At 34.1% G+C, this 27,896-nt stretch overlaps 2 protein-coding genes across 3 annotated transcripts in view; one reads left to right on the top strand and one right to left on the bottom strand.

Annotated features, from left to right (window-relative positions):
• LOC140450118 (uncharacterized) overlaps nucleotides 1-841 on the top strand; it is a 68,644-nt gene extending 67,803 nt beyond the window's left edge. For both annotated transcript variants that reach the window (XM_072543554.1, XM_072543553.1), the window contains one exon: nucleotides 372-841. In XM_072543554.1, coding sequence (XP_072399655.1) covers nucleotides 372-740 — 369 coding nt within the window. In that variant the 3' untranslated portion in view covers nucleotides 741-841. The remainder of the gene's footprint in view (nucleotides 1-371) is intronic.
• A 3,738-nt stretch (nucleotides 842-4,579) lies between these two features.
• On the bottom strand, nucleotides 4,580-21,936 carry LOC140449455 (myrosinase 1-like). Its single transcript, XM_072542630.1, has 9 exons — nucleotides 21,805-21,936; nucleotides 19,720-19,921; nucleotides 19,505-19,664; nucleotides 13,977-14,300; nucleotides 11,058-11,152; nucleotides 10,690-10,986; nucleotides 9,526-9,663; nucleotides 6,059-6,165; nucleotides 4,580-4,767 (listed from the first exon to the last, which is right to left on the bottom strand). The coding sequence occupies exons 1-9, from the start codon at nucleotides 21,840-21,842 to the stop codon at nucleotides 4,635-4,637; spliced, it is 1,494 nt and encodes a 497-aa protein (XP_072398731.1). The 5' UTR covers nucleotides 21,843-21,936; the 3' UTR covers nucleotides 4,580-4,634.
• Between the last annotated feature and the right edge of the window lie 5,960 nt (nucleotides 21,937-27,896).

Below are 27,896 nucleotides of genomic sequence, written 5' to 3'. Positions count from 1 at the left end.
TAATAGAAAGAGGGGAGTTGAGGTTGTTATTAACCAACATTGAGCCAGACATAAAGAAATTATGTGAGGGACACCAGGCCCAAGGAAGCCATTAACAATTCTTTTACACATATATAACCATTTATCATTTTACGAAATATAAAAATAAATAAATATGGATACTTACCTTTTGTATAGATTCATTATTTGTTTCAATTTAATTGGGGGGGGGGGGGCGATGGTAGTATTCATAACTGGTGAAATCTGTCTAAGGGAGCGATCAAGGGAAAAAGGTTGGGAACCACTGAGCTAGATAATGCGCTCCGCGAGCATTTGAAAACGCCTTATTATTATAACATGCCTTATATTTTAAAGTAAATATATATTTTTAGGACATCGACCAAAATCTGTTACGTCAGATATGCACCAAATTACAGAAAACCGTCTACTTCGAAAATGACTACATTGTAAAAACAGGCGAAGTGAATTCAACTATGTACTTTATAGAAAAAGGTAGCATCTGCGTTCTGACAAAACAGGCCGACCACTTGGAATCGACACACGCCTTGCTTCAATCCAGAGATGTGTTTGGCGTGTCTCAAGGATTGAACCTTGAAGAATACCATCATTTTTGTTACAGAGTCGCTAGTTTAGTAGTTGAGTTGCTGGAATTGAAATTTAATGATTGGGAGTATTTGCTGGAATTTTTCCCGCGAGATAAAAAGCAGATTTTTGGCAAGCATACCAAAGAATATTACTAAATGTAATTGTTCGTTTAATTACTAGAAACTATAATTATATTCCGTTATGCTAGTGTTCGTTAGTTATTACTTTATTTATTGTATATAACCTTTTATAAGACTCTAATAAATATATTCACAGTTTGTAAAAACAAAAAAGAGCTTTTACCTTTGCAAACTTATATGGAAAACATCCATCAAGCTAAACCAGAATTGGCATTTTTCTTCTCCTTATTTGCCTTGCCCTGACGTTTATAATCAATAGAGGAAATAGATGCATATATTGCATATTTTTGCTTATTTCAACTGCATACAGATGCATGTGGTCGATATATGGTGTATCCTATAATCGGCGCCTTATAAGATGATAAACCTGGAAAACCTTATTTATTAGCTGCAAAACAACTGCAGAAGACCAATGTAATAAAAAAATGTGAAAATGTAATATTTTTATCAGATGCAGCTCCGTATATGGTAAAGGTAGGACAAAATTTTAGGTAGGACAAATAGTTTATCCAAGTATGGTACACGTCACTTGTCTTCTACATGGCATAAACAAAGAAGTTCTTAGAAATTAATTTGATTTAGTCAATAAATTATTTAAACGTTAAAGAGGTATTTTTGCACACCTTTACGTGTGCAAATCTATAAAGAAAAGTTAGGAGATGTAAGCTTGCCTTCAGAGCCCATAATTACGAGATGGGGAACATGGGTTAAAGCAGCAATTTCCTATGCAAATGATTTTGATGCCATAAAAGACTTTCTGTTAGATCTTCTTCTTAAGGTGCCTTCTCCATTACTGAAAGTTGGCTATAACTACAGCAACTTGCTTTCTATCTTGAGCTGTTCTTAGTATCGAATGTGTGTCCATGCCTATCCAGTCTCTTACATTCTTCAACCAGGAGCATTTTCTTCTTCCTTCCACTTTCCCTTCCATTATAAGTCGTAGGAAGTTGTATTTTTCTCCTCTGTAAATATGTCCTAGATAACTCGTTTTTCTGTTTTTTACAATATTTAGCAGTTCTCTCTCAGTACCATTTTTTCTTAGCACCTCGTTGTTGGTCACATGCTCTGTCCAAGAGATCTTCAGCATCCTTCGAAAAACCCACATCTCAAAGGCTTCTATACGCCTCATACTTGTAATTCCGAGAGTCCATGTTTCCACTCCGTATAGCAATATGGAATAAATAAACGTTTTTACAAATTGGTATCGGATATCCAACGATAACGTAGAGTTTATTAGTAATTTTTTCATTCGTTGAAATGCGGACCTAGCATATTCTATACGAGCACGTATTTCGACCTCGTGGTGAAGATCGTTTGTTATCCAGCAGCCAAGATACTGGAATCTTTGTACTGGTTCTATATGTTTGATATAGATACAAATTTTAATGTCGATATTTGGTGCACATGTAACAGCCATTACTTTTGTTTTATTTGTGTTTATATTTAGTCCCAAGCTATCTCTCTCTCTGGTTATGACATTCAAAAATCGTTGTAAACCCTCAGCACTGTCCGCAATAATGACGGTGTCGTCTGCGTACCTTAAGTTGTTTACGTATTCTCCGTTGATTTTTATTTCTTCTTCAATATTTTCGATGGCATTTTGAAAGATCTTTTCTGAATATATATTGAATAACAGTGAAGAAAGTACACAGCCCTGACGAACTCCTTTTTTTATTGGCAATTCTGCTGTCAGATGATTGTCTATTTTGATCGACGCCATTTGATCCCAATATAGTTTTTTAATAAGTGCTACAGTGTTATGGTCTATACCATGTTGTGTTAGGGTTTCTGTTGTGTTAGATATTCAAAATAATTCACGGTGTGTAACTGAAAGTCAAGAACTTTTATGTAACGTACAAATTTCTAAAGAACTTATGTCATAAGGGTGTGCATATTGAAGTGTAAAAATGAATAAAAATAATATAAATGACGATATTTTACGAACAAAGAAGCGAAATGAAAGAACTAGTTGAAATAGAACACATACAAGAGGATACATGGGTGGCCTTCCTGACAGAAATGTTTAAAAAACAAAACGAAGAACCTTTACCAGAAACGCCAAATAAAATAACTGAGGAAAAGACCGAAATCTGCCAAAACCATGTGAAAGAAGGAAAGGAATAAACGAATTAAAAAACAGAAGATCAAATACCAAATGAACTCTTAAAATATGGAGGTGATCATCTTGTACAACAAATGCAACTCCTTATTAATAAAATAATCACCACGAACAGAATACCAGATGAATGGAGTAGAGCGATCATGGTGATGTTCTTCAAAAAGGGAGATAAGAAAGACTCCAATAATTATCGAGCAATAAATCTATTAAATACAACACTCAAATTGACAACAAGAATAATAGCGACAAAAATAAACGAACGAATATCTCTGCAAGAGGAACAGCAAGGATTTCGGACAGGAAGATCATGCACGGATGCAGTTTTTGTAATAAGACAAATAAAAGAAAAGTCTCTGGAATACAACAAACCAGCATATATGTGTCTGATAGATTTGAAGAAAGCGTTTGATAGAGTGAGAATTCGGGACGCGATACATTTATTGTATGAAAAGCGAATATCACTGGATTTAGTAAAACTCATTGAGAATATATATAAAGATAACATAGCTATGGTAAGATGTAAAGGAAAACTATCGCAACCTATCAAATACGAAACTGGCATTAGACAAGGAGATTCGCTGAGCCCATTAATATTTAATCTGATAATGGATGAAATCATAAAGAAAGTTAAAAAAAGAAGAGGATATAGAATGGGAGAAAAGGAAATAAGGATAATATGCTACGCCGACGACGCCATAATAACAGCCGAAAATGAAGATGACCTACAAAGATTAATTAAAGAATGCGAAGATACGGCGCTCATGTACAACATGGAGATCTCAACAGAGAAAACTAAAGCCATAGTGATATTAGCGGAACCGAGAAGATGTAAACTAGTCGTAAATAACAAAATAATAGAAGAAGGGATGGAAACTGAATACTTGGGAATAAAACTGTCAAGCTACGGAAAAGTGGAAGAAGAAGTACAAAAACAAGTGAGCATGGCAAACAGAGCAGCAGGATATCTCAACAACACAATCTGGAGAAACAAATACCTCACAACGGAAACGAAAACCAGGATATATAAATCAACAATAAGATCGATAATGACATACACAGTGGAAACAAGAGCAGATACGGCGAAAACACAAAGACTACTGGAAACAACAGAAATGAAAGTCTTACGAAAAATAACAAATCAAACTCTAAGAGACAGAATAAGAAGTGAGGAAATACGAGCGAGATGTGGTATAGAGGAAATAAACGCGTGGACCAAAAGAAGAAAAGTGGAATGGAATTAACGCATCGAAAGAATGACAGAAAATAGAATAGTACGAATAGCAAGAGACAAATCGCTAAATGGAAGAAGATCATTGGGACGACCGAAGAAAAGATAGTCAGGCAACGTCAATTGAGGCTAAAAACCGAAGTAAAACAGGCATTTTGCCTATTTATAAAGTAGGAAGAATAAGAAGAAGACGATATTTTACCAAGTGGCTAAAATTTAAAAAAAAAACAAAGTTAGATATGAAAAAAAAATTATCAGATGAAGAACTGTTGAGATTATTAGAAGCAAGCGATGAAGAATTTAATAATTTTCTTGATTCAGACAGTGAGTATTTACCAGAATGTGAGGATGAAATTGAAAATAACTTACCTGCAGCACTTATCAAGGATACGGAAGATAAGTACCTGTTAAGTTAATTCGGTTATATTAATGACACGTTTGTCATCTGTAGCCATAAGAAACGAACCACCCCTGTGGGATAAATTGTATTTAAAAGATCGCTAAACATAGTTTTTAAAGTTTATTTATAAAATAAACGTCACAATTTTCACAGAAAATATATTTAGTCCACACATTTGTCTGCATCAACCAAACAACGGTTCTTTACGATTTGTGTGAAGTAGTCGGCGGATTTTCTCTTGATTCTGGGCCTTTCAGGATCGTTGAAATCAACTTTGTACATTCCCAAGAATGATCTGTGAAAAGAATAAGGCATTAGTTTGACAATATGTAGAATAAAAAGTGTAAAGTGATGATAACGTGCAATGTGGATAATGTGAAGATGAAAGGACCAAAACAATTCGATTTGTCACAAGATTGAATTATTATTTTTATTTTTTCAGTTATCGGCTAGATATAGACTTTGCCTATCCTATCCTACCCTATCCTATCCTATCCTAAAAACCTATTTATATTACCAACTACCTCAGGAACAAGCAGGGTTTGTAAAGGTACACGGGAACAAATCCTGAACCTGAGACAACTCATTGAAAAGTCTACAGAATTTCAAGTATCTATGATTATATGCTTCGTTGACTACCAAAAGGCATTTGATTGTGTAAGCTGAATAAATCCAGCTGGATAAAAAATAAAGATTAAGATTGTACTGGAGTGAAAATATCAGGAAGGCATTGGAGCGTAGCTACTTGAAGAGAAAGGAAGCTCAAGACAAGCTGTCAAAAATGGCAACTAGACATGGAAATGCGGTGTTACTTCTGCTGTTTCAAGTAAATTTAAAAAATAAAGCTAAATGTTTAAGCATCGTTATCATTAACAATCTTCAACAGTTGTTTTATCACGAATAAACAAAGACCATAGCGATGGATTCATTTTCGCTATAAACATTTTTGAACTAAATGTTATTCTTATTTTTGAAGCCATCGAGTCACTCGGTACTGGCATTAAAAATTAGTTTCCTTTTGACTATAACAAACTTTTCTGGTATTCTCAAAGTACAAGACAACTGATAAAATCATTTTAGCCTCGTTTACATGAAATATTTTAACATATTCATCAATGTCTATATTTTCTCTTCCAATCACATTTTTTCCTTCAATTCCAGAACTGTTTATAATTATGTTTTTTTTTTGTTTCCGATATCTCAAAGACAACTATGAGTCATGAACTATGAATTGTCGAATTGTTCAGGAGTCGAAGCAGATTTGAGAATATTGTGCTTAAATAATTGGAAAAATAGGATAGAAAGATACAGGGTGTTTCAAACATGACGCCCATACGTTGGGAATTTGGTTCAAGGAGTTCAACATTTTGAAGATATTTTAAACTCCCTGATTTTGGAGATATGCTGAAGATATATAAAGATTGTTTAACAATTAAGAATAAAATAATTTTAGGTTATATATCAAGATCCTACTTCATGGCAAACATTTTTGCGATCAATCTCCCACAAACGTTATTTTCGTATATTAACTTGTAAAATTCCGCGAAAAGTTATGACTGTAAAGAAAAAAAATATTCCCTACTTACGTGTATCCACCTCCCCATTCCCAGTCGTCAATGATACTCCAGGCAATATAAGTACTAAGATTGACATTATCTTCATAGATAGCATCCAAACAGTTACTGATGTAATCCTAGAAGGAATTAATTGTTTAATTTTTTTTATATAATATTGTTGAAGGAGATACGAACTTTATAGAATATACCAGGAACCTGATATAAAACATTAAAATAGGACGTCTGAGGAAGATAAGGCATGTAATTCGGGTGGAACAAAATGACCCAGCTAGAAAAACGCTCGTTGATAAACCCATTGGTCAGAGAAGAAGAGAAAGACCCATAACAAGGTTCCTTGATAACATCGATTAAGACATGAGAAATATGGAAATACGTGCTTTGCGGAGAGAGGCGATGGATACGGACGACTGGAAAGAAACTCTTGAGGAGACTAGGATCCACGCAGGATTGTAAAGCTAGAATGATTATGATGATACTGTTGAAGATGGTATTGTCAGGATTTTGACGCCGCTACAAACTGAAGAACATATCAAAAATAAAAGTAATGCAAACACATGTGTAGTTGTTTGTCGATTTCCAAGAAGAGTATGATACAATAAATAGAAATAAACTCTTTGAATATTCGAATATCTTGAATTTTTACAAAAATGGTAATCAGAGACGAAGATGGCACTGAACCTCTAAAAATCATACCAAAAAGTTGAATTTTGTTGAAAATGTCAATTTTGGGACCTGAAATAGATGAAAAAAAATTTGCCACTCCTAAATCATGCCTTCCCCTTAAAAGACCCTTTGTAGTAAGAAAAACGGAAAACATTATATTTACCAAGAATCTGTACGCTGTAGAAAAACATATTTCAAACAAGACAAGAAACAGCAAAAATTGTAAAACGTGGACATACTTCAGCGAATATTTTAAGAGCTTTCTATCCCAGGGAGTATTTGCTGCAAATAGAGGAGTAAATCAGTAATAGAAAGCAGAAGCAAAACGGGTCAGCGAAAAGATATATCACAGACATATGTGCGGAATATAAGCTTTATAGTAATTACTATTTTAATTGGAATAGGCCTCAATTGAGGCTTATTCCCATTAAAATAGTAATTACTTTAACATGCCACAATAAAATAGCTTCAGAACAATATCAACTTTATATAACAAACAGGAGAACGATTTCCGAAGTGGAAATTGAAACGTTTATAAACGTACTTTAACCTTTAATTGTGGCTTATTCCCATTTAAATAGTAATTAATATAAGCTTTATATTTGCCGCCGAGACTTTAAAGATTTAACTGAATTACAAGACTTAGCCCAGTAGACGAAACCATAGAACACGAAGACCCGAGCAGATCAAATTTTTAGAGACACCAGGTACGTACAGCCCCAAGAGAATACGATGCCAAAGGTGCTTTATCAAATTTTTCATTAACAAATTAATGCAAATATATAGATGACCAAAAATAATGATATTACTAAAATTAAAAGATTAAAATGGTCGGTCGCATCTTCTTCTTCAGCCTTCATTTATCCATTGTTGGACATATGCCTCCTCCAATTGCTTCCACGCTTTTCTATCTTTTGCAATTCTCATCCCCTGCTTTCCAGTTACAGCTGTTATATCATCTATCCATCTCTTTTTTAGTCTTCCCACGCTTCTTTTTGTTTCTCGAGATCTCCAGAATGTCACTTTATGAGACCATCTTTTGGTGTCTTGTCTTGCTACATGTGCTACCCATTGCCATCTCAATGTCGCTATTTTTTCCATGATGTCGGTTACTTTAGTTCTTCGACGTATTTTGGTGTTAGGAATTTTGTCTCTGAAGCTTATATTTAACATGGCCCTCTCCATGGCCCGTTGAGTTACTCTTAATTGTTCTGCCATTTTTCTTGTTATTGCCATAGTTTCCAATCCATAAGTTGCAACTGGTAGTATACAAGTGTTATAGGTTTTTCGTTTTAAGTGTATTGGGATTTTTCTGTCTTTTAAAATGAAGCTCAACTTACCAAACGCAGCCCATGACAATTGTGTCCTTCTTTTAATTTCCTACGGTTTGATTTTCCTTTTCGTTTTTAATTGCATGTCCTGCCTTTTCTATATTGGTGTTATCTATCGTGATGTTTTCTAGGCTGTTGCTTAATATCTTTGTTTTTTTTTTGGTCGCATAGATAGAATGAATTCCCAAAGAAATTTTCCATAGAAAAAATGAAAGAATGTCTAAAAATCTAGGAACGTCACAGGAAAGAAGCAATAAAATGCCTTAATCCTAAAACGAAAAGAAGACGAAGACTACAACTTTCATGGATTCAACAAGCTAAAATCAGTCTAAGAAAGACCTTTCACATAGTTATAAAATTCCAAAGTACCAAATACCAACTGGATTCAGTTGTCAATGGTGAAAATCAATAGCGACCTATCGACTGAACCATTTGACGTCTTCAAAGGAGTTCGACCAGGTTGCAACCTATTACCGATAATATTCAACATATGTATTGAATAAATTTTTAAAAAATATATACACAATTTAACATTGAAATCCATCACCTATTCATCGACTTTAAAACCGCATACGATAGTGTCAAGAAAACAGTACTATACCAATGAATGCGTGAGTTTGGTATACCAGAAAAACTTATCCAATTAACGAGAATGACAATGTCTAACTTATCTTAGAACAGGCCAGGATCCACAGAGGATTTTCGAGCCAAAAATGATACAGTTTATTACTGTTAAATACGATAAATGACAAAAAAATTAATATGATGGATACACGGTGGTTGATATCTTTCAGCTAAACGAAGAAACAATATAACAAGTTTAGGCTGCAAAAAAACTTGTCCTTAAACTGATCCGTACTGTTATATGGTGCAGAACTCTGGTTGCTAAAAATTTCATAGTTAGCATTTTACCAACGAAAAAGTATCGAGAAGAGGAGACCCAGAATAATATACTACTTATTGGGCTATAATATTTGGGCTACTTGTTGAAAAATTGGAAATATTTCATATCAAATATTACTTACAGCTAAAGTTTAGGGTAAGAGGGGACCTGGAAGAAATCTACATTCATGTTTACGTAATATCCGAGACTAGTATAAAATTTCCAATGCAGCAGCATATTTAGCCAAACAGAAAATGACACGCTCATATTGTTAACGTAGAGATGAAGATGAACGGTTGGCTACAATGAACAGGACGTGCAGAGGACTAGACGAAGAAGAACATTCACACAATGCTCTCTCTCTCTACTATGACCTACCTTTCTTAATATACCAGTTCCTATATCAGTTATACACGTAACAATATACTTGCGCAAGCTTAGACCAACACACGATATAGAGTAACGTGTGATAGAAGATTTTAGAGCAAAATCTAGAAATCTGTATCGTTACATGTATGGTTGGTATTATAAAACCCAACACAGCAGAATTAAAAGTAGCAATCTCTGATATTTTACGGAGGATTAAATTAAATACTTACTCTAAAATAGTCAACTCTATGGTCATCTTCTAGAACTCCAGTACTATCAGATAAACCATTTTCAGTAATAATAATCTCCTGGTCATTGTAGGTATCCTTCAACCAAACAAGAAGTTTCCTTAATCCCCATGGAACTACCTAAAATATAAAAATAATGAATTGGTTGTGCATATGAGTCGATTTCTAACAAGGTTGTAGGAAATAAATGTTAGACTTACCCACAATCTTTTTTATTTAGCTTAGAATGACTGATTTCGATACAATTTTCTGGTCATCTTCAGGTCTCCGAATAAGTTAAATTAAAATGATGCCGCTCTAACAATAATCCTTGTAACTATATGTATACTTTAATCATAACCATTTTTAAATTTCTTAATATTATCATACACCATGCAGCTCACAATGAAAGAAAAGTCACCTTGCTGTGTTTCACTTGCAAAAATTGATGGCGAGGCTGCTAATTTTATGCATCAACTATTGAATCCTTTCCGATCTTTTTTACTAGAATAGAAAACAATATTTTCTTTTTTCTTATAATACTTTTCCCTTTTATTAAATTAAATTTTAAGCCTTTTGTCCTTTTCTATTTTCATATTTAATTTGTGTATTGGTCGTTCATTTTTGTTTTTTTCTGAGGCCTTGTAATGCAGAACCTGTCTAGCAGTAGTTCTTAATGGTTTTTTAATGTACAACAAATTATGATACTTCTATGTGTATGCTTCATACAGTAAATCACGTTGGTTTGGAAGAAATCCAGTTTTCTTTTCTTATCATGTTATTCAAAGAGCAGACTTTCCATAGTTAATTACAAAAAAATTAAGTTATGCTTAATTTTCTTTAGACGTCGCTCTCTGTGCCGCTAATTAAATTTTCCAAGCTTTCCAGGTATCCAGACTTTTCTACCCCTTCTATTTGTTTTCTCTTGTTAGTTTTTTTATATATTTCTTAATCCGGCTGTTTTTTCCATGTCATACAATCTAGAAGTTTTGTTCTGAATATATTGCCTAATTGAGATTATAAACCATCAGCAAATTGTCTAACTTGTCCAATGCTAGTTGTTCTTCCTTCTTCTGTAAGTCTCATTATCCAGTCCATGCCATGACTACGACTACTATAAGCAGTATTACTGGTATCACCCTTCTTTATCAATGTAAATATACTTACCGAGAACCAGTCTCCATTGCCTTTTGGCCATTCAGGTCTAGCCCATTCCAGAGCACTAATATCGGATCCAAAGCTGGGATTTCCAATGGGTGCTTCGCTGGTTCCATTAGCCATGTGAGTGGCATAATGGTTTAGAGCAACAAAGTCTCCGGTGCCTTTGATGTAATCGATTTCCTCTTGGGTCCAAGCTGGAAGACGGGACTGTTTGAATCCTTCCTTCTCGCTGCGCATGGCTACACGATCTTTGACGAGTTTGGGCCAATCTCCGTTGAAGATGGGGTTACCGTATAGACCAAACTGCAATAGATTAATAGATATCCATTAAAAATGCTCTTTCAAGGAAAATTCATTTATCTTTGTCTACTTACCCCAAATTGTAACAATCTTTCGGCTGCATCTTTATCCGCATCACTATCACTGCCAGGTTCGAACCAAAGAGTATCAATTACCATAGAAACTTTTCCTAGAAAAAATAAAATTTGATATAAAAGTAAAATTAATTATTCACTCAACAAATCTCAGGACTAACTAATGCCCATATACATATAATACAAATAGACTGACTGTTGCAATACAGAGCACTTAAATGACCAATGGGAAGGTCACCTAGTCGAAAAACTCGGTCCATTAGAAAGAGATGCAGGGACTGCTTTGCGTCAGTTTTCTCTGTCGCACTGGGGGAACGGGTCTGTATAGCAACAGTCAGTATATTTGTATTATACAGTGTGTAAAAGCCAAATGGAATAAATTCATTATTTAGGTTACTGTACATATTTATAAAAAATCCCGAAACACATCAAATTTAAATTATAACTTGACATTCTTTAACGTGAAAATGCAACCCCTACCTTCAACCCCCTTAGAATGATAGGTACAACCCTCAATTTTTACAATAGGAAATATAGGCTTGTGATATATCGTTTGAAAGGTCTTTTCATTCTCCATTCAAAAATGTTGTCGCTTTCAAGTTTATTAAGATTAATTAAGATAAAATAAATTAAAATCATGTGGTTACCGAAATTCGCTAAAATATACTCAAAACTTATTTCCCGTTTAGGTCTTGATAATGAGAAAGTGAACAAAAGCCATAGCAATGTGGTTTTTAGATGGTAACCATTAAAAAACTTTAATGAATTTCCGTGGCAACGTTATTTTAACACGCATTAGTAAATTGTTTTATTTAAGTTGTCAGTATTTTAATTTAAGTAAAAAGTTCGTTCAATTCAATTCTGAAAAATGGTTAGATTAACGGAAATGCATAAAATAACAGTTTTACAAATGATTGGTTACGGAGATACCACCCGAACACAACAGGAAGTAACTCGCCTATTTCATGAGAAATTTCCTAATTTACCGCCTATATCCCAAGGAACAATAAGTAAAATAGAGAAGCAGTTTCGCGAGTTTGGTCATGTAAGTCAGATAAAAAAAGCAGCTGCCAATGCACTGAGTGATGAACTCAAATTAGATGTGTTGCTTGAGTTTCAGGAAAATCCACATACATCGAGTAGACAGGCATCCACTACATTCAATGCTAGCCATACATCGATAGTAAACATATTAAAAGAAAATAAATTGCATCCCTATAAGATGATACCTACTCAGGAGCTCATGGGAGACGATTTTGATAGGAGAACTTTTTTTTGTGAGCAAATGATGGACATGTTGAATAACAATATTATCCAATTAGAAGACGTTATGTTTTCTGATGAGTGTACTTTTTCACTTAACGGTTGCTAATCGGCAAAATTGCCGCTACTGGGCGACGGAAAATCCTCATTGGATGAGAGAAGAACACACTCAATACCCTCAAAAAAGTTAATGTTTGGGCAGGGATTGTAGGAAACAATCACATTGGTCCCTTTTTCATTGAGGGCAACCTGAATGACAACAATTATTTGGCACTACTTCAAAATGATGTCATTCCAACATTGGCAAATTTATATCCTCAGCAGGATGTGGTTTCACCACATTACCAACTTAATGTCCGGCAGTACCTCGATACAATATTTCCCAATCGGTGGATAGGGAGGCGAGGATCGATTGAATGACCAGCGCGATCACCTGATCTTACATTATTAGATTTCTTTTTATGGGGATATGTGAAGAGCCATGTGTACAAAACTAAACCTTTTGATTTAAATGACTTAAAAGAACGAATAACGCTTGCGATTAGGTCGATCACGCCTGTTATGTTAAATAATGTTAGAAGACAGTTTTATTTGAGATTAGGATGTTGCCAAGACGTTTGCGGTGAACATTTTGAACATCTACTTCATTAACATTCATAGTTCTTTTTCGTGTTCTACATTTTATTACGTTTTGCATTACATTTTAGTTTTTGATTGTATTGTAGCGAATTTCGGTAACCACATGATTTTAATTTATTTTATCTTAATTAATCTTAATAAACTTGAAAACGACAACATTTTTGAATGGGGAATAAAAAGACCTTTCAAACGATATATCACAAGCCTATACTTCCTATTTTAAAAATTGGGGGTTGTACATGTCATTCTAAGGGGGTTGAAGGTAGGGGTTGCATTTTCACGTTAAAAAATGTCAAGTTATAATTTAAATTTGACGTGTTTCGGGATTTTTTATAAATATGTACAGTAACCTAAATAATGAATTTATTCCATTTGGCTTTTACACACTGTATGTCTATGCTAATACCTGACCTAAACCTATCTTAAATTGACGCTAAAATAACTGTTAGGCAAAATTCCTCCTTAGCTAATATAGTCTTATTGTTATATTGTTATATGCTTTTTTTGTTTTCGTTTAAAACGATTTACTCGATCTAAAAACTCCATAAAATGAAATTAAAATCAAGTTTTTCAAAAAGTGCTTCATTTTGAGTCAATTTTATGTAAGTCCTTGTGAATTTTATCAATAAGTTGGGAAATGTAATAATACCTAATCTAGTTAGTGACGTTTACAATGTACCTTTTGACATTTTTGACAGATGACGTTTGAAACTTTGTACTTCTAAATCATGCAAGTAGACTATTTGTTGATAGGGTCGCCATCTTGATTTATTGAGGTATTTCTACATTAATCAATTGTTTTAATGATTTTCTTATTATCTTAATAAAGTAGTTTTGTTATATTGGAAGAAATATTGTTTTAATTGCATTAAAGTGTACCTATTCTGGTAATTATTAGAAAGTATTTTGATCTGTTCTAAAGCTATAATTAGATACTTCTCCTGTAGATTTATGCACACCTATGATATGTTTGGAGAAACTAAAGAAGATAGGAAGAAGTAGGAAGAAACTACGTACCTCCTTGTGAAGCTCTGTAGTTATCATTATAATTGTGATAAGCCTTTGCGTGAGCTAGGAGCACGTTCCTGGCGCAAACGTATTCTCCAACGCCGCTGGAAACGACACCGGGTGCGAAGTATCCGTCTCCATAACCGGCGTGGCAAACTTGTTTGGGCTCGTTGATGGTGATCCACCACGTGACGTCGTCACCGAAGAGTTTGAAGGAAACATCAGCGAATGCGGCGAATAGATCGACAACAGTTTCGTTGAGCCAACCGCCGAAGTCCTCCTGGAGTTGTTGGGGCAAGTCCCAGTGGTAAAGGGTAGCCATTACTTGGATTCCTAAATAAATAAATTCGTTGTTAAATAAATAAATATATTTGTTATATAATTTACATTTTGTAGATGATTAAATGATTGTGTAGTTACTGATGTAGTTGCCTACTTAAGAAGATAAAATCTTTTTAACATGTACCTCTTGGACAGTAATATACCCAACAAATGGCACAATGCTGAGGTAATTCTACTGTACAAAAAGGAGACCCCCATGAATTAGAAAACTACAGACCTATAGGTCTTCTTAGTCACCTATACAAACTCCTTACAAAAATCGTCATGAGAAAAAACTTGATTTCTACCATCAAATAGAGCAAGCGAGATTTTGTACCGGATTTGGAACAAATGATCACCTACAAAGCATTAAAACGGTAATAGAAAAGACTATCGAATGCAATCGACCACTCGTTCTCTCTTTTGTAGATTTCCATAAAACTTTTGACACGGTAGAATTTGACAAAATCCTGGAAGCACTACAAGCATATCGCATTGACTACCGATATACAAAGTTAACTTACAATACATACAAAAACACAACTATGTCTGTGAAACTACAAAAATCCCGGAATCATATCACAATCGGCAGAGGAGTCCGACAGGGTGATACCTTATCGCCTAATTTGTTTACCGCAGTACTAGAATATGCTTGTAAAAAACTAAAAAAAAAGCAAGGAGATATGTATATGAACTTCAGTTAGTGTGTGCCAGTGCGGGTATTAGAATAAACATCTCCAAAACAAAATTCATGACAAACCTAGTACCTAGCGGAAATATCAATATTGAAGACAATACAGTAGAGCTGGTGGAAAAATACATATACCTTAGACACTAAATAAAGCTCATAAGAGACAACCAAACATGCGAACTACGAAGAAGATTAAACCTAGCATGGGCAGCCTATAGAAAACTCAAAGACATCTTTAAATTAATGTACCAATTTCTTTAAAACGTAAAACATTTGACCAATGTGTGTTGTCTGTGATGACCTATGGTGCCGAAACTTTGACATTGACAGCTACAACTTCTAAAACGCTGCAAATAGTTCAGAGGAAAATGGAAAGGTCAATGCTGAGTATATCGCTTCATGAACGAGTTATAAATGAAGACTTAAGATGAAGAACAGGAGTAACCGATGTAATTTTCCGCATTGCAACACTGAAATGGAACTGGGCCTGACACGTTGCCCGAATCAGTGATGAAAAGTGGACCAAGAGATTGCTTGAGTGGAGGCCAAGGTTAGACAGAAGAAGAAGAGGAAGACCCCCTACTCATTGGACTGACGATCTCAAGAAAATATCAAAAAATTGGATGAAAAATGCTCAAGATAAAGCACAATGGACAAAAATGAGGGAGGCCTATGTGCAGCAGTGGACGCAAATGACTGGGTGATGATGACAGTTATTATGAATTTTAGAAAAAAAATCTACACCATCTAAATAGTAAATGTGAACATTTTTACAAATATTATTTAGTTTTTATAATATTGAACTAGAGTTGAAATATTTAAAAAAAACCCTACACATATTTACTTATATAACTACATGTATAACTTACTGTACTCATAAAAATGACAATATTAAAAATTTTAACATATCGCGTTACTTTTTTCTGAGAATTTCTTACTTTAAAAATGCATCTACTACAAAAGACAAAAAATGTACGGACCAAACCTTCCAAACGCTCACGTCCAATGAATACATACTTGGTGAATCACAAGGTCGTACCTTTTTTACAACTTGTGCCAAATCAAATCGAAAACTAAAAAGTAATTACTTAAAAATCAATTAGTAACAAAACAGTTCCGCCTTCTGTACAATAACGAATTAAAATATTAGTACGATACTCCTGGTGGGATGATACTATTAGTACCGCCTTTATTATCGATTACTTCTAATATTACTAAGTTAGCAATATAGAAATGACATGAATTGATGATTATAGTAATCACACTAATAATTCAGAGCTTATTCCAAAGTTATGTATATTGTGTCTTTACTGTATGTAGTACATGAGTCTTAATTATTTATTTTAATTTGTGTTTTTGTTTAGTTTTGTCGCTTGTCCAACTTTATCCCAGCACTTCTTCTTTGTTCTCAACTCCGATCGATTGTTGGTGTTTCTATATTACAATTTAGATGGAAAAAAGCTTTTCTCACATAAAAAACAGTTGAAAAAATCCCCTCAAAGCACCTCACTGTTTTGACTAAATTTCCGTTGGTTTTTGTCTGTAAATATAGACACTAATCTCTTAATAGGTTCTACCAAAAAATATGACATTAGTTAGATAAATTTCTTCCCGTCACACTTTGTTTACAAATATTAAAACAACTCGCCTAATCGTTTAAAGAATTTACCGAAAATATCCTGACAACCCAGAAAACCCTAAGTAAGGGTATGTTTCCTTTTAAATATGTAAGAGAGTTTTAAATATGTTTCGAGACTCCTGCTGAAGGGAAAGATATTTTTTATACCTTTTGTTTCGTTATATTTATATTTTTTGCTTCTTTGCATGTTTGACTCTATTTTGTCCATATAATTAGGGTCCTCGGTTGTCTCAGGTAATCTCAGGTGATCCTGTTGGGAGTCCCAAGTTAGTTTAAGTTTATCTCAGTTTATTGGATTGGCAATCTAAGTTCCTTCTCACTACCTCAGCAAATTGTATGACTCCAGCCAATTTTCATGAGAAATTTGACTGTTCTTTGAATTTTTGACTTTTTTTGTTGTTCTTGTATTTCTCACGGTAGGTATTTCTCATGTAAGGTCTCCAATGTTGTATTGTAGTATTCCAACGTTGGTCTTTTTGTCTAGCATTGTGGCCCGAGAAGCTCCATTTAAGTTTGACAATTTTTGTTGCTATGTCCTCGACTTTTATTTTGGATCTTACCCAGTCGTTCCTCTTTTTATGTGACAGTCGTATACCTAACATTGCTCTTTCCATTATTCTTTCTGTTGTAGCTAGTTTATTCATGTTTGCCTTGGTTAAGGTCCAGGTTTGACATCCATGTGTCATGTTAGGAAGGATGCATTGGTTGAACACTTTGCTCCTCAAGTATTGGGGTATTTTGCGGTTCTTAAGTATCCAACTAAGTGTTCCAAATCCTGCCCATGCTAGTCTTGCTCTTCTAGTAATTTCCGCACTTTGGTTCTCTTTGTCAAGTCTCAGGATTTGGCCTAGGTAGATATATTCCTGGATTTGTTCTATCTCACTGCCATTTATAGTTATACGTCTGGGGTCATCTGTGTTTGTCATTATTTTTGTTTTTTTTTTTTCATATTCATTTTTAGGCCGACGTATTGGGAGCTGGCTGCTAGTTCCCCCATCATAATTTGAAGTTCCTCGAATGTGCTCGCTATAATTACTATGTCGTCAGCGAATCTGAGGTGGTTTAACTTGTTGCCATTAACGTTAATGCCATAGGTTGACCAATTTGTAGTTTTGAAGACGTCTTCTAGGTCTAGGTTGAAAAGCTTTGGCGATATTACGTCTCCTTGTCTCACTTCTCTCTTAATGGGGTTCACCTTCCATAGAGGTATTAATTCGCCAATGAATAAGCAGAATTGCTTATAAAAAGGAAGAAGAAGACGAAGACATCTAATGGTAGAACCTAACTAAGGCTTATGATAGTGTTCTGCTTTGTAAACTATGGACCGTGGAAAATCAATGCCCCACAAATATAAACATTGTAAAAATTAATACCAACAAGGCTCTAAAGTAAGGCTGCTGCGTAGTTCATACTTTGTTATAAATTTAACTCAATGAAACTTTCACCTTTTGGTGAAAAAAGTGCTGTAATGTGGGTATTATCATTGAAGATCAGAGATTGTTTACCCTGCACTTTCCTAAAGACCAGGTAATTTTATTATAAGCTTCGAAGACTAAATCATCAATAAACAAAATGGAGCTTCACTAGAAACACTTCACAAAAAGAAAACAAAGGAAGTAATAGGATACACATAAGAAAAGAAACAGATACTTTTAAATACCTGGAAGTAAAATGTAGATATGCTGGGGGAAGCAATAATGAAATAAACTTGAGCCTAGGAATAGTGAGAACGAGAACGGCTGCTGTGGAGCAATAAGATAACTAAAAACAACAAAAGAAAAAAGTACACAACGAAACGATTGTCGAAAGCATTTAATGGTACAGATCAGAACTGTGACGGATAGAGTGAGGAATGCGGATATCTTAGTAGAGATTGGGATCGATACAGATATTATCGAGACAATTGAGGCTAAGCGACTAAATCAGTTTGGATATTTGTAGCGAATGAGCAGAGGAAGATGACCAAAGAAAGTTTGTGAATGGACGCCACCGAAAAGAAGAAAAATAAAAAGGCCGAAACACTTCTGGAAATGAGATATCGATGAAGGAATGGCAAGAAGAGGCCTAACACAACAATATTGTGTGGATAGAAGACACTGAAATCTAAGACGAGAGAGGCAACGCCAGCCGTAAAATAAATCACATAAAAAACAAATGATTATCTACAGAGTCTGCATAAATTTTATCAGATAAATAGAGAATGTTGAAGTCATGAACATATACATCCATAAAAAAGTGCAGGATCAAAGTTAGAGGTCCAATAAGATACCAAAAATTGTACTAATGCAACAGAATTCTATATTCAGATTCTATAAAAAGATGTTAAAGCGTTATCAACTTAAAGCAGCAACTATGCCAAGATGCCTAAGATATGTAATTTGGACTATAGGATTAGCTGAAGAATCAGATTTAAAATATAGCTTGAACAATAAAGCTTGACACAGGTAAGACAGACAAAATAGGTAAATGGAAGAGGTAGCGATTTTTGTCACGAAATATTTTGTCATCATCATTATCATTCAGCCTTCATTTATCACGTTCACTGCTTAGCATATGCCTCCCTTAAACTCCTCCATTCTTTACGATTTTGTGCTCTTTGTGTCAGCCCAACGTGTAGGTGGTCTTTCTCTACTACGTTTGTCTGCTCTTGGCCTCCAAAAAAAAATACAAATTGGAGGCCAATATTTTGTAACTAACACAAAAAACAACTGGAAAAAAATGATAACATCTGGTTTATTGTAACTTGAGTTCCTTATGAGGCAAATAATTTGTAAGAGATTAGCAAACATGCTTAAAGACTATTGGTCACAGCACTATTTTTCTCAGCTTAATTAAAAAAGGATTTTTCATAAAATATAATAATTTATATATGCTAGACATCCTTACCATTCTGCTTGCATTCGGCTAATAGGTTTTTGTAGTATTGTACACCAGCTGCATTAGGTTCCGCAGTTGGGTAACCTGTTGGGTAGATTCTAGCCCATGAGATGGATAAACGATAAACGTCAAGACCCATCTCCTTGATTAGACGTACATCTTCTTTGTACTAAAAATAAGTCACATTATGCTTCATTTTAAACCATGGATTTAACCAAACCTACTTTGTGATATGAATCAGCAGCTACAGCAGGCGTAGACCTATCGGAAATCATCTCTGGACGAACCTTAGCCCAATTATCCCAAATGTGTTCTCCTTTGCCGTCCTCTTCCCAGGCACCTTCTATTTGAGCCGCGGCATTGGCCACTCCAAGTTTGAAACTGGCGGGGAAACGTCTTGGGTTGGTGTCGGCGTTTTGAGCAACGCTAGAAAACCAATTATATTATATAATATTATTTAAGCAGATGTTATAAAAGTATTCGTATACAAGTGAAATAAAATTATAACAAATAGAATTTTTAAGGTACTAAATGTAAGTTTTTCCATGAATGATTTAAGTGTTACTAAAGCAGACTCTTCTAGTTATACGAAGAGAGGTGAAACAATTTCCAAGTGAGTTCAAAAAACAGCCTTCACTTGGTACTTCTGGATTATAAAAAACCCTGTTTTTTACCTGTAAAAAAATTATATAAAATATATGACCCAACTGGAGATCCGGTATCTAACCCGTGTGGAAAATTGGGTCGGGAACTGACGAGAGCATGTTCATGAAGGAGATGGATTGATGATGTGGAAGAAGACTTACAGATTCTAACGATAAAAAGATGGAAGGAATTTGTCAGGAATCGACAGTAGTGGCGACTTCTTTGTGAGCAGGCCAAGATCCACAACGGATTGTCGAGCCACTTATGATTATACTGATGAAAGTGATGAATCTCTGCTTTGGCTCAATATCATTGTATAATAATAATAGTCACGGATTCAAATGTTACACTAAGATACTGGAACAAAGACCAAGATATATGATAGAAAATAAAATAGGCAAAGACAAAGCTGTTTTAATGGAAGAAACAAGAAAAAATACATATAATTAAAAACACACAGAATAGACTCAGACGACTTAGTTCTTTTAACATAACAAGAGACTGATAGAGATTTAAACGAAAAAAAAAGAAATGGAGGGATTCCAGGAACGACCAAAATGTGTAAGTCATTCATGTGAGAAAGAAGAAAGTTACAGATCCTGACAGATACATTGAGGAAATAAAGAAAAAATCAACAATTAATATCAAATATACAATAACTGAATTGTCTAAAATTTGAAAAAGATTACACACTAATAGTAGAGATAGTACAAACACTCCTGACCATGGAGCTGCGCGAAGGCTGAGTCAAAATTCACGTAAAGGCAGAAAGGTTCTATTGTAAACCAAATTTCGTCTACTGCGCCGTGGTCAGGAGTGTTTGCACTATCTCTAAATAAGATCGATGGCTAAAAACTGAATAAAAATAGCCCAATAGCATATATTTTTCAACGCATTACTTGCTACGTATAGGAATAATTAAAAAAATCAAATTTATAGTAAATAATAAAAAGTCACCAGGTCCAGACGGAATAACCAACGAGCTTCTAAAACGCGGAGGAGAAAGTATAACCCTTGAAAACTTATCCAAAAACTAGTATTGCACTGCAAGAAACAGCATAATGATACCACTGTTCAAGAAAGGAGATAAAGAAGACCCCAACAGTTATAGAGGTATAAATCTACTGAACTTAAGTTTACAACAAAAGTCCTAACCAACAAAATCAATAAACTAACACCTTTATCAGATGAACAACAAGGATTCAGATCCGGAAGGTCCTGCCTAGACGCCGTATTTGTACTAAGTCCAATCACAGAAAAGGCCATCAAGTACAATAAACCAGCATATCTACGTTTTATAGACCTGACAAAGACTTTCGAATGCATCCAAGTCGAAGGCAGAGAATGGCAGAGGATAGGATAGTAAGAATAGCACGAGATACGTCACAAAATGAACGAAGAAGTATTGGCAGACCAAGAAAAACTTGTTGCGATAATTTAAACAATGTAGGAGTCTAATATTAAAGAAGAAACAGGGTTTAAAGCCTACATACAAGAAAGAAGAAATAGAAGAAGAAAATTTATAGTAACAATGATACAAAACAGCAAAAACACGTAAACAATGATTACTCAAAAACGGTGGTCCTTTTAAAAGTTATGTATTAATTAACCACATAATTACTTGTTAAATCAAATAAATACATAATGACATGAATGTTACTTACCAAACGCCTACTAACAACGCAAATATAAACGCCTTCATTGCGGTGAACTCATTTAATTTTTCACTAGTTTTGCAAGTTTATATAGAAATTTGGTATTGTTTATTAGAAATTACTAAGCATTTTATCTTGAGAGGGTTATTTAGGAGATTATCGTGTTTATAATAAATTATTATTTTGAAGGGCTCTGTTTATAATATTGACCTAGAAAAATCTGTTATTGGGACAATGTACTAGAAATATTTTTTCTATAAGCTGTTTTAAAGAGTTTTATTTCACTGCTTTGTTATGAATTTTTTTAGTTTAGTTATTAGGATACTATGAAGATTTACAAATATATTCTTAATATATTTTATTAATATTTAGACGAAGGTAAAAAGATAAAAAGAAAATAACGTCTTCCAATAAAGATGTTCTTAAAATAATGAATTCCTACATAATTAGGGGACAATTTTCTTAGCCTTATACTACAAGGAAAACTTTCGGAAAGACATGTATTGGTGGTAGGATAATAGAAAAATCACAGATGACCTAGAAATAGCAGAAAAATTTGCAGATACTTATAAAAATACATCTAATATAAGTAATTATAACAATTTTATCAATTTTAAACAGAAAGTAGAACGCAATGTAATTATACCCTTTGTAGATGACACAGATACTTTAAACTGTAAATTTAAAATATATGAATACAAAGATGCTCTAAACACATTTAAAGAGACTATTGAGGGTCTAGATAATACCCCAATAGTCTTTCTTAAGCATTTACCTGAGAATGCACACAATCATCTACATAATATATTTAATATTATTTGGACAGAACAGAAATTTCCAACAACATGGAGAGAATCTATTCTTCTTCTTAAGGTGCCGTGCATTTCTGCGTATGCGTCCACCGTACATCGTCTTGTCAGGTAAGATGTTAAATAGTCAGTATTAAATAATTCTGTTTTTAGCAGCATTGCGAAGCATTTCATAGCTGTGGATTCCTGTCCATTGTCGAATATTGCGCAGCCATGGCATTTTTTTACGTCCCAGACCTCTCCTACCCTCTATCTTCCCTTCGAGTATCAGTTGCTGAAAAGTATATCTTTCTCCTCGTAATATGTGTCCCAAGTATGCAGTCTTCTTACTTTTTACATAACTAAAAAGTTACCTATCCTGTAAGCCCGCTCTTCTGAGTACTTCCTCATTTCTGACCCTGTCCGTCCATGATATTCTAAGCATTCGACGCAGGCACCACATTTCAAACACTTCAAGTTTGTTAATGGAACTGGCCTTTACCGTCCATGCTTCCATTCCGTACAAGAGAACAGGCCACACGTAACACTTAAGCATCTTGTATAGGAGGTTGAAGTCCAATTTGCGATCAGTCAGAAACTTACGAAGCCTCAAAAAAGCATTTCTGGCTTGTTCAACTCTGCTCTTTATTTCGTTCTCGGGGTCCCAACCCTCGTTCAGCAAACAACCCAAGTATTTAAATTGCCTGACCTGTTCGATTTCTTCTCCAGAGACATATATCTTTGCGTTGGGGTAATCATTTCTACTTATAATCATTGTTTTTGTCTTCTTATTTATTTTCAAACCCCGAGCTTCACTTGCAAGAGTTAGATCATTTAAAAGGCATTGAAGATCTTCGATGTTATCTGCCACTATGGCTGTATCATCGAGAATCTATTATAATACCAATTATAACATCAAAATATTCCAAAACAGAGCCTCAGTCTTACAGACCAATTGCACTAACATGTACTGCATGCAAACTATTAGAAAAAATGGTCAACCGTCGACTTCTTTGGACACTTGAAGATCGAAATATTATTCCAGAACAAAGTGGTTTCCGACAAAATAGATCAACTCTAGACAATATTATAGACCTAAAAAGCAGTATACATGAAGCCCTCTCCCATATTCAAAAATGTATTGCATTATTCTTTGATATTGAAAGAGCCTTTGATACAGCATGGTACCACCGTATAATCAAATTATTGTACGACTTAAAAATTAATGGACACTGTTTTGCATTTCTAAAAGACTTCTTACACAACAGGTATATGCAAGTTCGAGTAAATGGTAACATGTCGTCAAAAGTGGAATTAGAAATTGGGATCCCTCAGTGATCTGTTACAAGTCCTACTCCATTTATAATTGCCATAAATGATGTTTTACAAAATCTAAAACACCCACTTAAAGGCCGATCTGACAATCTCTTCATATTTGACCAAAGCAAAAACTTAACCATATTATGTGAGAAAAGCTGTTTTCCATCTAAATTGTAATACAGAAACAGCAACAATCGATCGGAGTTGAGAACAAAGTAGAAGTTCTGGGATAAGGTTGGACAAGCCACAAAACTAAACAAAAACACAAATTAAAATAAATAATTAAGACTCACGTACTACATACAATAAAGACACAATATACATAACTTTGGAATAAGTTGAATCATTAGTGTGATTACTAGTTGTTTAAAATCATCAATTCATGTCATTTCTATATTTCTAACTTAGTAATAAGAGAAGTAATTGATAATAAAGGCGGTACTAATAGTATCATCCCACCAGGAGTATCGTACTAATATTTTAATTCGTTATTGTACAGAAGGCGGAATTGGTTTGTTACTAATTGATTGTACTTACTTTTTAGTTTTATATTTGATTTGAGACAATTTGTAAAAAAGGTACGACCTTGTGATTCACCAAGAATTTATTGGACGTGAGTATTTTAAAGGTTTGGCCTGGTTTTTTGTTTTTTTTAGTAGCTGAATTTTTAAAGTAATATTTTCTCAGAAAAAAGTAATGCCATATTTTAAAAATTTTAATATTGTCATTTTTATGAGTATGATTTTCATTGGTTTATAACAAGAATCTTAATCTATACATTCTTTGCATTGATAGATCACCTGATTCTTCCACGGAACTATTTTTTCAGAACCTGTTAAATTTGTTAGACGAACTGCCTAATAAACGCAGAAAGATTCTTTGCGGTGACTTGAATATTAATTACGCTATTGTTTGTGTTACCCAATTATCCTTGGTCAATATATTAGAATCGTATGGTTTCACAATGCACGTTAACTCTCCTACAAGAATTTCTAAAACAACATCTACCATAATTGATTATATTGTCTCAGATTTCTCACCCCTTGATGTACGCTTTACAATTATTAATGCAGGACTATCTGATCATCAAGCAGTATATACCAAGTTTAACCCTCTTAACAAACAATCCTCGAAAACCCAGCGTTACGTCGGATTTTTTCTCCCAGAACTTTTGTAAATTCCAAAATTTGTGCTACATCATAAGCCCTGGACTACCAAAGGTATCCGTATATTAGCCAAGAATATGTGTTCACTACTGAACATCAAGAAATTTACTACCAACGTCTTTGTCACTGAATATATCTCCAACTACAGAGGAACCTATCTAAAACTTATTAAAACAGCTAAAAAAAATGTACTATCAGAATCAGAAACTTGGTCTATAATAAATGATCTTCGAAATAAAACTAATACAGCTCAAACATTTTCTCTTCCAAACCCTGCAAATCTAAATGAATACTTCGTTAATGTGAGTAAAAATATAACTATTTTTCCACAACAAGATCCTATTTCCTATCTATCCAATTCAAAAAGTGTCTCGAATTCATTCTTTATAAGACCAGTTGATAAATCTGAACTGGTCCAAACAATCTGTAGTATCAAAAGCAAATTTTCCTGTAGTACTAATGGACTATCCACAAAAATTTTCTTAAATCTCCCAAAAAATGTGTTGGAAGTCCTGGTCTCACTTATTAATGATTCGTTTGAAAGAGGTAGATTTTTAGAGTGCCTAAAGACAGCCAAGCGGCGAAGGAGATCTGGATGACTACACTTTGCACCGAGGCTGAAAACCTATATAAACTCGGCGACAGCTTCAATCTTCACAAGAAAATTAAGGAAATTGCTGGTGTCTTCAAGAAAAAACAAGTCTTCTCTTGTACGGAATGGAAGCATGGACGCTAAAGGTCAGTTCCATTAACAAACTTGAAGTGTTTGAAATGTGGTGCCTGCGTCGAATGCTTAGAATATCACGGACGGACAGGGTCAGAAATGAGGAAGTACTCAGAAGAGCGGCCTTACAGGATAGGGAACTTTTTAGTTGTGTAAAAAGTAAGAAGACTGCATACTTGGGACACATATTACGAGGAGAAAGATATACTTTTCAGCAATTGATACTCGAAGGGAAGATAGAGGGTAGGAGAGGTCTGGGACTTAAAAAAATGTCATGGCTGCGCAATATTCGACAATAGACAGGAATCCACAGCTATGAAATGCTTCGCAATGCTGCTAAAAACAGAATTATTTAATCCTGACTATTTAACATCTCACCTGACAAGACGATGTACGGTGGATGCCTACGCAGAAATGCACGGCACCTTAAGGAAAAGAAAGACAGCCAATATTATTGCTCTTCATTAGGGTGGTAAAAAATCTAATTTCTGGAATTATAGACTTATTGCCTTACTAGCAGTCCTATCCAAAATTATTTAGAGACTTATAAAAGCCCGACTTAATAAACCCGACTTATAAAAGGTCCTTTCTCGTTGAAAACATTTTATTACAAAGTCAGTTCGGCTTTTTATCTAATAAATGCACCAGCGATGCTATGTTTTCTGTACATCGTGAGGTCTATCAAGCACTAAACAGTACTATTTACACTGTCACTGTTTTTTGTGACTATGCCAAAGCTTTTGATTGTGTAAATCAAGAATTTCCACGGAATTCGAGATATTTCTTTGAATTGGTTCCAATCTTACTTGAGGAATAGAAAACAACCAGTTAGAGCAAATAATACTGACTCTAGTCACAAAAGCATTGTATGTGGAGTACCACAAAGTTCAGTATTAAGCTATTAGTATTATTATTATTACAGTATTAAGCTCTACTTTTTTTTACCTTTATAAATGACATCACTAACTTAAAAATCGACGGAAACATTTTTCTTTTTGCTGATGATACCAGTATTACCTGGAGGAACTCTAATATTGCAACTATAACTTCTGATCTACTTAAAATAAAAACCTGGTCCGACTATAATTTACTCTCTTTAAACGTGGATAAGACAATAGCATTATCCTATAAAGGAGCTCTTCAACCTTTGCTTCTTAATAACAGCCAGATCAGTATGATTGATTCTGTAAAATGTCTTGGTGTTTTTATAGACAGCAACCTTCATATCGATTTGTTAAGTAAAAAACTAGTCTCAGTCTGCTATGCAATAAGATCTGTTTCGAGGAAATCAATTTAGCATCTTCCAAAATAACATATTTTCTTTGTTCGAGTCTCATCTTCGATATGGCCTTCCTTTTTGGGGTTCTAGTACAGCTGCCTAATCTGATGTCAAAACTTCTTTCTTCTTAAGTTCCGTAAATTGACAAAAGCCTATCTATCTGAAAAAACATATTATTTAGTGGAAGAGTTTCTTAACGAACAACTAAGAAATTACAGTACGTTTAGATACAAGCAACTAAAGTATTTTTATATGTATTTGGGTATTACATGCAGCAACTTAAACTTATTCGTAAACTAGTTCGTAAGGTTTTGTTATGCAATTTACAATTTAGTTACATTTTGCAATGGATTATATATTTTATTTATGTAATTTTAGTAAATTTTAATTGTTATTGTTATTTTTTTGACTTTTGGAATCTTTGTCCATAAAATTGTACAATTTTCATTGACAATAAAGCATATTTCTATTCTATTCTATTCTATTCAGCTATTCAAATATACTTAAGACTGTGTGTTTTAAAAGAAAGACATCATTGTAGTCAATAATTAAAATCATCGTGATGTATTTCCCAAAAATATAAAATCATCTGTATAATCGTTTAAAGCGTATGTCTTATGAGTAAATATAATTCTTTATCCACGCGCGTTGCTGATATCAAAATATTTAACGATTATAATTCATTGATCATTTAATGATAACAATCACCTGGTAATTATTTTGATATTTTTATAATCACCCTAATTCTTTAAACCAGCCACTTGTACTTTAGTCTTTGGACATAGTTGTCATATCAGAAATAAAACGATAAAAAGTGTTATAAT

This window comes from Diabrotica undecimpunctata, chromosome 9, assembly GCF_040954645.1.
Source record: "Diabrotica undecimpunctata isolate CICGRU chromosome 9, icDiaUnde3, whole genome shotgun sequence".
NCBI classification, from domain to species: Eukaryota; Metazoa; Arthropoda; class Insecta; order Coleoptera; family Chrysomelidae; genus Diabrotica; species Diabrotica undecimpunctata.
Note: the sequence above shows the minus strand (reverse complement) of the source record. Positions and strands in the feature narration are given on the sequence as shown.

Coding starts and splice junctions, on each gene's coding strand:
- LOC140449455 (XM_072542630.1), bottom strand. CDS start 21,842: ATGAAGGCGTTTATATTTGCGTTGTTAGTAGGCGTTTG. Junction 19,665..19,719: donor CTGCTGATTCATATCACAAA/GTAGGTTTGGTT, acceptor ACTTATTTTTAG/TACAAAGAAGATGTACGTCT. Junction 11,153..13,976: donor CTACAGAGCTTCACAAGGAG/GTACGTAGTTTC, acceptor TATTTTTTCTAG/GAAAAGTTTCTATGGTAATT.